Source organism: Nerophis ophidion, linkage group LG04 (assembly GCF_033978795.1).
Source record: "Nerophis ophidion isolate RoL-2023_Sa linkage group LG04, RoL_Noph_v1.0, whole genome shotgun sequence".
Lineage (NCBI taxonomy): Eukaryota > Metazoa > Chordata > Actinopteri > Syngnathiformes > Syngnathidae > Nerophis > Nerophis ophidion.
The window spans coordinates 64145662-64156165 of NC_084614.1; the positions used below are offsets into that span (position 1 = coordinate 64145662).

Below are 10504 nucleotides of genomic sequence, written 5' to 3' on the forward strand. Positions count from 1 at the left end.
CCACATTTTTCAGTAACGAGTAATCTAACGTGTTACTATTTCCAAAACGGTAATGAGATTACAGTCAAGTTAATGTGCATTGCTACCTTTTTTTTTGTCCTCAATTAAAAAAAAAAAATCTTTTTTCTTCTGTCTCGGGGAGTGACATGCTTGTGGCAAGTCACGTTTTGAGCACAAGGACGAGTCACTTGTAATACATACTATGCACGCAAGGGGAGACATAAATTGGCATTTTCATGCTGGAAATACAGCCTTTATTTTGATTTCTTGTCAGCTAATGACAACAATATTAAGATTTATTGTCCACTTTATGCTGATGAGATCTTCACATCAGCCTCACACCCCACCGATCTTGACACCTTGTATTGCAAACATGCGTTACATGACGTGCACATGAAAAAATCAACAAGAGGCAATACTTTAAGACTGACAGTTTCCACGCATCAAACAATTTCCAGCATCCAACCTATAACAACTCTCCTCTGAACTATGATAACCATCGCTCGCCTGTGACAGCAAGCTAACAAGCCAAATTGTCTGAACACTTCTCACAAGTATTGTTTTATTTTGGATACAAAACAAAGCATTTACATGTAAAAAGGCATTGATATATGATAAAACAACCAGGCAGTCAGCCAATTTTTTGCCTAAACAACTTCCCAGTTCTCCCCCTCTTAATCAAACGTTAAAAAACCGCCAGGTGAAACAGCTGATTTTACGACTTCTGCCGCTGACGTTCGACAACCCCATTCAGTATGTGACCATAAAATGAACAAATAGGCTACAGTACTAGAATTAAAGTGTCCACAAAGAACTAGCCTCTACAGCAGGGTGCCCAAAGTAAAGAAGTATTTATGTTAAGTTAACTTAAGAAAGACTGTATTTATGTTAAATCAAAATCAATGTATTTGTGTTATTTTTACCTAAAAAAATATATGTTTCAGGAAAAAGTTTTTAAGTTCAACTTTAATCAACATTGTTGAAATTACTGTTGAAATTGCACTTCCAATATAGTGACTTGCTTGGATTTACATGATATCACGCCCAGCTTACGTCCGGCTCATTAAATGATAAATGGGTTATATCTGTATAGCGCTTTTCTACCTTCAAGGTACTCAAAGCGCTTTGACACTATTTCCACATTGACCCATTCACACACTGATGGCGGGGGAGCTGCCATGCAAGGCGATAACCAGGACCCATCAGGAGCAAGGGTGAAGTGTCTTGCTCAAGGACACAACGGACATGACGAGGTTGGTATAAGGTGGGGATCGACCCAGGAACCCTCAGGTTGCTGGCACGGCAACTCTGCCAACTGCGCCACGTAGTCCCCATTAAATGTGTGTGGTGGTCAAGCCAGCGTCTGTTGTCAATGGGTACTAGGCGCCATTTAGCCTTTCTCAAAGAAAAACGTGTTGTTTTGGGTTGCACGAACCGTTCAAATTGCGAAAAGGGTAAATGTTTCTTAAGAGTTCCTCGAGAGGTAATCAAGAAGGGCAAAAGAGTGCAAGATTTTACGAAAAAAAACGATGAAGTTGGCACACACTCCAGTCCAAGCTCCCAATGGAGCAGAGTTGAAGAACGCACGTTTGAAGTGATCACACGTTAAAGGTTCGTTTGATATATTGTTGATCAACGTAACTCTTTTAGTACAAACCCCGTTTCCATATGAGTTGGGAAATTGTGTTAGATGTAAATATGAACGGAATACAATGATTTGCTAATCATTTTCAACCCATATTCAGTTGAATATACTACAAAGACAACATATTTGATGTTCAAACTGATAAACATTTTTTTTTGTGCAAATAATCATTAACTTTAGAATTTGATGCCAGCAACACGTGACAAACAAGTTGGGAAAGGTGGCAATAAATACTGATAAAGTTGAGGAATGCTCATCAAACACTTACATGGAATTTCCCACATGTGTGCAGGCTAATTGGGAACAGTTGGGTGCCATGATTGGGTATAAAAGCAGCTTCCATGAAATGCTAAGTAATTCACAAACAAGGATGGGGTGAGGGTCACCACTTTGTAAGCAAATTGTCGAACAGTTTTAGAACAACATTTCTCAACGAGTAATTGCAAGAAATTTAGGGATTTTACGATCTATGGTCCGTAAAATCATCAAAAAGTTAAGAGAATCTGGAGAAATCACTGCATGTAAGCGATATTATAGACTTTTGATCCCTCAGGCGGTACTGCATCAAAAGCCGACATCAGTGTGTAAAGGATATCACTACATGGGCTCAGGAACACTTCATAAAACCACTGTCAGTAACTACAGTTGGTCGCTACATCTGTAAGTGCAAGTTAAAACTCTACTATGCAAAGCCAAACCCATTTATCAATAATATCCTGAAACGCCGCCGGCTTGGCTGGGCCCAAGCTCACCTAAGATAGACTGATGCAAAGTGGAAAGGTGTTCTGTGGTCTGACAAGTCCACATTTCAAATTATATTTTGAAACGGGGGACGTGGTGTCCTCCAGAACAAAGAGGAAAATAACCATTCAGATTGTTATAGGCACAAAGTTCAAAAGACAGCATCTGTGATGGTATGGAGGTGCATTAGTGCCCAAGGCATGGGTAACTTACACATCTGTGAAGGCACCATTAATGCTGAAAGGTCCATACAGGTTTTGGAGGAACATATGTTGTCATCCAAGCAACGTTATCATGCACGCCCCTGCTTATTTCAGCAAGACAAGTGTTACATCAGTGTGGCTTCGTAAGAAAAGAGTGCGAGTACTTTCCTGGCCCGCCTGCAGTCCAGACTTGTCTCCCATCGAAAATGGGTGGCACATTATGAAGCGTAAAATACGACAGCGGAGACCCCGGACTGTTGAACGACTGAAGCTCTACATAAAACAAGAATGGTAAAGAATTCCACTTTCAAAGCTTCAACAATTAGTTTCCTCAGTTCCCAAACGTTTATTGAGTGTTGTTAAAAGAAAAGGTGATGTAAAATAAAACAGTGGTGAACATTTCGTTTCCCAACTGCTTTGGCACGTGTTGCAGCCATGAAATTCTAAGTTAATTATTATTTGCAAAAAAAAAAAAAAGTTTGAGTTTGAACATCAAATATCTTGTCTTTGTAGTGCATTCAAATGAATATGGGCTAAAAAGGATTTGCAAATCATTGTATTCCATTTATATATACATCCAACACAATTTCCCAACTCATATGGCAACGGTGTTTGTATTTCCCATTTAAGTTTTATCTTGATATTGTTAGTATTTAAATTTTTAACAAATTGAACCCAGTAAGTCAGGTTCAATGATACTTTCTTAGGAAAGGTACTTCTGCGTCTCCCCTCTTGTTCATTTGTGTCGCAACAGTACAAAAATCAAATATGGTAATGAATCAGTAATTGTTAGTGTGTTAAATCGATATGCAGTCACGGGTGTCAGCTGTCGGGTGCTAGTCGCTCTAGTTTTTTTACATGGACGCATCCTCGAGAAACGCAAAGTTGAATCATGAAAGGCAACCTTACCCGAGCAATAAAAATCTGCTTATCCAGTAGTGTTGATACAAATATCCTTGACTCAGCCACACACAAAGAAGTTTTCCAGGTTTTCATCTGTTTTGTTGTTTAGAATAACATCTGGAGCACAAGATACAAATCCCGTTTCCATATGAGTTGGGAAATTGAGTTCGATGTTAATATATACGGAATACAATGATTTGCAAATCCTTTTCAACCCATATTCAACTGAATGCACAACAATGACAAGATATTTTATGTTCAAACTCATAAACTAATTTTTTTTTGCAAATAATAATTAACTTAGAATTTCATGGCTGCAACATGTGCCAAAGTATTTGGGAAAGGACATGTTCACCACTGTGTTGCATCACCTTTTCTTTTAACAACACTCAAACGTTTGGGAAATGAGGAAACTAAGTGTTGAAGCTTTGAAAGTGGAATTCTTTACCATTCTTGTTTTATGTAGAGCTTCAGTCGTTCAACAGTCCGGGGTCTCCGCTGTCGTATTTTACGCTTCATAATGCGCCACACATTTTCGATGGGAGACAAGTCTGGACTACAGGTGGGCCCGCACTCTTTTTTTTTTACAAAGCCACACTGTTGTAAGACTTGTCTTGCTGAAATAAGCAGGGGCGTCCACGATAACGTTGCTTGGATGACAACATATGTTGCTCCAAAACCTGTATGGACCATTCAGCATTAATGGTGCCTTCACAGATGTGTAAGTTACCTATGCTTTGGGCACTAATACACCTCCATACCATCACAGATGCTGACTTTTGAAATTAGTGCAAAAACAATCCAAAGTTATTTTCTACTTTTTTCTGGAGGACACCACGTCCACAGTTTCCAAATATAATTTGAAATGTGGACTCGTCAGACCAAAGAACACCTTTCCACTTTGCATCAGTCCATCTTAGGTGAGCTCGGGCCCAGCCAAGCAGGCGGCGTTTCTGGATATTGTTGATAAATGGGTTTGGCTTTGCATAGTAGAGTTTTAACTTGCACTTACAGATGTAGCGACCAACTCTAGTTATTGACAGTGGTTTTATGAAGTGTTCCTGAGCCCATAGAGTGATATCCTTTACACACTGATGTCGGTTTTTGATGCAGTACCGCCTATGGGATCAAAAGTCCGTAATATCATCGCTTACGTGCAGTGATTTCTCCAGATTTTCTGAACTTTTTGATGATTTTACGGACCGTAGACGGCAAAATCCCTAAATTCCTTGCAATAGCTCGTTGAGAAATGTTGTTCTAAAACTGTTCGACATTTTGCTTACAAAGTGGTGACCCTCACCCCATCTTATTTGTGAATTACTTAGCATTTCATGGAAGCTGCTTTTATACCCAATCATGGCACCCACCTGTTCCCAATTAGCCTGCACAGCTGTGGGATGTTCCATATAAGTGTTTGATGAGCATTCCTCAACTTTATCAGTATTTATTGCCACCTTTCCCAACTTGTTTGTCACGTGTTGCTGGCATCAAATTCTAAAAAAAGTTAATGATTATTTGCAAAAAAAAAAATGTTTATCAGTTTGAACATCAAATATGTTGTCTTTGTAGCATATTCAACTGAATATGGGTTAAAAATGATTTGCAAATCATTGTATTTTGTTTATATTTACATCTAACACAATTTCCCAACTCATATTGAAACAGGGTTTGTAGTTCAACATGTCTGGGAACTCCCACTGACAGATAATCCTTACTAGCACTCGACAAATCTTTATTTGCTAAAGTATAGGGATCTATTCCATTGCATATATATATTTTTTTTTGCTCATATCTGCTTTTTTTGGAACATCTAGGCCCCTTGTGTACTTGAATAGTTCACGTGCTGCTTGCTGCACAACAGCCATCTTCCTGAGAAAAAGTCACGTGACAGAATACAAGCAATTGGAAAAAACGCTGCGTTTAATTGATTGATTGATTGATTGAAACTTTTATTAGTAGATTGCACAGTACAGTACATATTCTGTACAATTGTCCACTAAATGGTAACACCCGAATAAGTTTTTCAACTTTTTTAAGTCGGGGTCCACTTTTTATGTTGTGGTGTTGTCAGCAGCTGCTAAAAGTAACCTGGAATGTAACTTAGTTCTTTATAAATTAACAACCGTTTTCACTTTTTGTATGTGTCAATGACATCCCTACTGTATACTCTTGTCCATATACGGCATCTGTGAATGTGGTCAATGGTGCACCCGCAACCATTTTTAAAACTCAAAAATACTAGTCATATTTATTCGTATTGCTCTACCAATAAAGTTCACTCTGATCCAGCCAGTCTTGGGGCTCGTATACAAATTTTTATACCACTAGATGTCATTGTCAATGCGTTGTTTATTCTTTTTTTAGTGTCCTTGACGCCTCGAAAGAAGAGGAAAAGGCGGGTAGCCAAGGAGGAGGGCAATGCCTGCAGCACTGTCAAGTAATTAGCATCCAACCTGTTTCACAGAAGGTCTTTTTTTTTGTTTGTTTTCATGATTAATTATGGATTTCCCACAGAATCCAGGAGAAATGTTACGTCTGTCAAAAAAATGTGCCTGTGCGAGAGTTTGCCATGCACACAGAGCTGTGCATCCAACAGCAGGCCCCAAAGATCCCTGTGGTAAGGCTCGCTACCTCAGTCTGAGACAAAAATTACTTTTGTTACATATTATATAGCGTATTTTTAACCATACAGAAAGGACCTCTATTGTCTGCTCTGGCGCAAATAGACAGCCGTGATTCAGGTAAGCCCAACAAAACAAAACTGGAACGATAACATTTGTTTGATTCCAAATATCAGCGACAGAGACATTTGTAGAGAAAAAATCCCAATCTGCATTAATATTTTTGTTTTCAGGAGCCAGCCAGTCCAGATCCAAACTTCAGCAAGTGTGCGTAAGCTGTGTTTACTTTTCAATTACAATGTTGTGAGCCTTTGACAGTTTGTAGCCTTCAAGCTATTGCAGATATGTAGTAGCTATTTAGCACTATAGAGTAAAAGTGTGTGAATGTGAGTGTGAATGTTGTCTTATCTGTGTTGGCCCTGCGATGAGGTGGCGACTTGTCCAGGGTGTAATGTATACTTGCCAACCTTGAGACCTCCGATTTCGGGAGGTGGGGGCGTGGTGAAGAGGGGAGGAGTATATAGCCAGAACTCACCAAGTCAAGTATTCCATATATATATATATACAGTGGGGCAAAATAGTATTTAGTCAGCCACCGTTTGTCCAAGTTCTCCCACTTCAAATGATGACAGAGGTCTGTAATTTTCATCATAGGTACACTTCAACTGTGAGAGACAGAATGTGAAAAAAAAATCCAGGAATTCGCATTGCAGGAATTTTAACAAATTTATTTGTAAATTATGGTGGAAAATAAGTATTTGGTCAACCATTCAAAGCTCTCACTGATGGAAGGAGGTTTGGGCTCAAAATCTCACAATACATGGCCCCATTCATTCTTTCCTTAACACGGATCAATCGTCCTGTCCCCTTAGCAGAAAAACAGCCCCAAAGAATGATGTTTACGCCCCCATGCTTCACAGTCGTTATGGTGTTCTTGGGATGCAAATCTGTATTCTTCTTCCTCCAAACACGACAAGTTGAGTTTATACCAAAAAGTTCTATTTTGGTTTCATCTGACCACATGACATTCTCTCAATCCTCTGCTGTATCATCCATGTGTCCATTTTGGTAAAAACTAAACTCGTCGTGTTTGGAGGAAAAAGAATACCGAGTTGCATCCCATGAACACCATACCGACCGTGAAGCATGGTGGTGGAAACATAATGCTTTGGGGCTGTTTTTCTGCTAAGGGGGCAGGATGCTTGATCCGTGTTAAGGAAAGAATGAATGGGCCATGGATCGTGAGATTTTGATCCAAAACCTCCTTCCATCAGTGAGAGATTTGAATGGTTGACCAAATACTATTTTTCCACCATAATTTACAAATAAATTCTTTAAAATTCGCACAATGTGAATTCCTGGATTCTGTCTCTCACAGTTGAAGTGTACCTATGACAAAAATTACAGACCTCTGTCATCATTTTAAGTGGGAGAACTTGCACAATCGGTGGCTGACTAAATACTTTTTTGCCCCACTGTATATAAGAAATACTTGACTTTCAGTGAATTCATAGCTATATATATATGTATATATATATATATATATATATATATATATACACTAATCTACTCATTGTTGAGTTAAGGGTTGAATTGTCCATTCTTGTTCTTTTCTCTGTCACTATTTTTGTAACCATGCTGAACACCCTCTCTGATTATGCATTGCTGTGTGACACGCACAAAAGTGCTTTCATCAAATGCACTAGAGTCTGGAATCTTCCATCTCTCCCTAGCATGGCTCAATCTTTGCTTCCTGAAGAAGATCTTCACTGCCAAGCAATCAGTAGTCCATTACTTCTTCCGGAGGCTATCCAGGTCCAATTGCAGCTGCAGCTTGGAACTTACAAGCGTATTTCTTCATCGTACTCGTTGTCGGCGTCGCCATGGCTGTATCTTCTTCGTTCTTCTGCACTCTCTAAAAGCCGTAGATGTTATTGTCACATATACATGTACAGTAGATGGCAGTATTGTCCTGTTTAAGAGTGTCACAACATTGCTGTTTACGGCAGACAAACTGCTTTACAGTAGACGAAAACGTGACTGCTGTTGTTGTGTGTTGTTACCGCGCTGGGAGGACCTTAATGAAACTGCCTAACAATAAACCCACATAAGAAACCAAGAACTCGCCCTAGATCATTCTACAGTTATAACGTCATTGGGCAGGCTCACTGTTTACATTGTGGGAAAGCGGACGTGAAAACAGGCTGTCGACACGTCATTCAGGTACGCATGGAGCTGGAGGGGACGTGGCCTCCAGCGCCACCTGAATTTCGGGAGATTTTCGAGGGAAAATTTGTTATGGGAGAATTTCGAGAGTCTCCTGGAAAATCCGGGAGTGTTGGCAAAAATGGTACCCCGGCTTCCGTCCGATTGTAGCTGGGATACGCTTCAGCGCCCCCTGCTAAACCTGAAGGGAATAAGCGGTAAAAAAATGGATGGATGGAAATAATAGGGTGGAAAACAGACATGCCCCAAATGTTAAACCTTCAACAACGTCATTGATGTTATGTCAAGTTAGGGATGTCAGAGTAGCAAAGAAGCACAATTAAAGGCAGAATTTCTTGTTTAGCGCTCAGTAGATTATACTGTACAATAATGTTTTCACCGTCTGTATGTGTTTTTACTTTCAGTGATGTCATTGATTTGAGGAGTGATGAAGAGCCGGGAGGGGTTTCCATGTTGGCAATCAGCGACTCGCCCATCAAGTCCTTCACTCCCATCTCAGAAGCCACCGACTGTCTGATCGACTTCAAGCGGCAGCAGCGACTGAAGAAGCCGAGCCAAAAACGAAGGTGAAGATCGGCCTTTAATAACGACGGCGAGAACTGGCAAAACATCTCGATGCCTTCTGACTAACCTCAGTCTTTTTAACAAATGTTTATGCAAGAACTTGAAGACTTCCAAAAAAAGAGGAACCATCATTCTATGTCTCAGTCTGCATATTTATAAACTTTGTGCGCTTTACTGTAGACTACCTCTTCGTGAATTAAAACATTCCCTGCTTTTTTTTTTAATGTATGATGTGCATAAAATGCACTTAACTGTTAAAATGCTGGGCGTTGATTTAAATACAACACATAATTGTGTGCATTTATTGTTGTTTTTTTCCTTGAGCTTATTGATACAAAAAGCATACTGTGGTCAAATACATCCTGTGCTGAATTGAGATAAACACGTCAGTATTGCACATTAGCCCACTAAAATATAGAATGATATTGAAAAAACTATGAGACAACCTAGCACCTCGGATCAGAATGAATAAATATTCTAAAATATGTTTTGTTCAGTTTTTCTGTATTTTCAAAACAAAATTATAAATACAAACTATAAGTAAGATGTGGCTTTTTTCGCTTGGCAATAGGGCTGCATCTGGCAGTTATTTTAGTAATCAAGTAATCTATCGACAAGTTTGATAAATCGAGTAGGTCAGTAAAACACTTTATAGCCTCAATGCATATTTTAGAAAAAAAATAGTTAAAATCAACATTTTGTCTGCTTGCATAACTTTCATTCTTGTATTCTAATAAATGCACATTACATTGAAATTGCACTTTCAACACGTCTGCATTAATAAAAATTAACACGGATATCAGTTTCTGCACGGCCATTGCACAGGGGTGTTGTGTGGATGCTATGTCTGCCTATTTAAAGTTCCCGGCCCACCATGCATCTGGCTCTATTTGTATTAGTTACACTTAAACAGTCGAATCAACAGAATATAGATAAGCTTTTTACTATAACCGATTCATTGTTGCAGCCGTACTTTTTAGTTACTGTAACTGTATGCCGTGTCATTTAGTACAGTGTATTGTATGCTTTTTTCCTCTCGGAAATAGTGGCTAGTATTAAAGTGGCTATTATAATTGCATTTTGTAACATTTCCGCTCATTATATTGAAGGAAGTATCTTGGTGTACAAAGAAAAACATGCATTTTCAAATTTAGTTTTCAGAAATTTTTATTTTATTAGTGTTTTGGAAAAGAGAGATAGAAAAAATGCACATAGAATAACAATTATTTAAATATGCTACGAGATATGGAACCTTTAATTTAACAAAAATATCCTTCATTCAATAACATTTTCCCTTGATCTGGAGATCTTTGTATCCTGACAAATGTATATTCAGACCTACTTAAAAATCTTATTCATACAGATTTGAAAGCCTGTAATGTTTGTGTGTAAATTAAAAACAAACTAAATAAAAAAAATCATGAAAATAAAGCTATCTTCCTCAATCATCATCAAAAAAATTTCCACTTTTGGCACAAGATATGCCTTGTACATATTTGTGCAACAGTTAATGACAGCCTCTATAAAAACATGCCAAATCTCCCATTTTTGTTTTTTGTTGTTTTTTTTTTTACAATTGAGGCAACACCAAAGTTTTACAA

At 38.6% G+C, this 10504-nt stretch overlaps 1 protein-coding gene across 8 annotated transcripts in view; it reads left to right on the top strand.

The window, feature by feature from the left end:
* uimc1 (ubiquitin interaction motif containing 1) overlaps positions 1-10334 on the top strand; it is a 33504-nt gene extending 23170 nt beyond the window's left edge. For 7 of the 8 annotated variants that reach the window (XM_061898785.1, XM_061898781.1, XM_061898778.1 and 4 more), the window contains 5 exons: positions 5857-5929; positions 6007-6109; positions 6185-6233; positions 6347-6380; positions 8744-10334. In XM_061898785.1, coding sequence (XP_061754769.1) covers positions 5857-5929; positions 6007-6109; positions 6185-6233; positions 6347-6380; positions 8744-8909 — 425 coding nt within the window. In that variant the 3' untranslated portion in view covers positions 8910-10334. Of the gene's footprint in view, positions 1-5856; positions 5930-6006; positions 6110-6184; positions 6234-6346; positions 6385-8743 lie in introns of all 8 variants that reach the window. The other variant, XM_061898786.1, reaches the window with a different exon arrangement.
* The last annotated feature ends 170 nt before the right edge of the window (positions 10335-10504 follow it).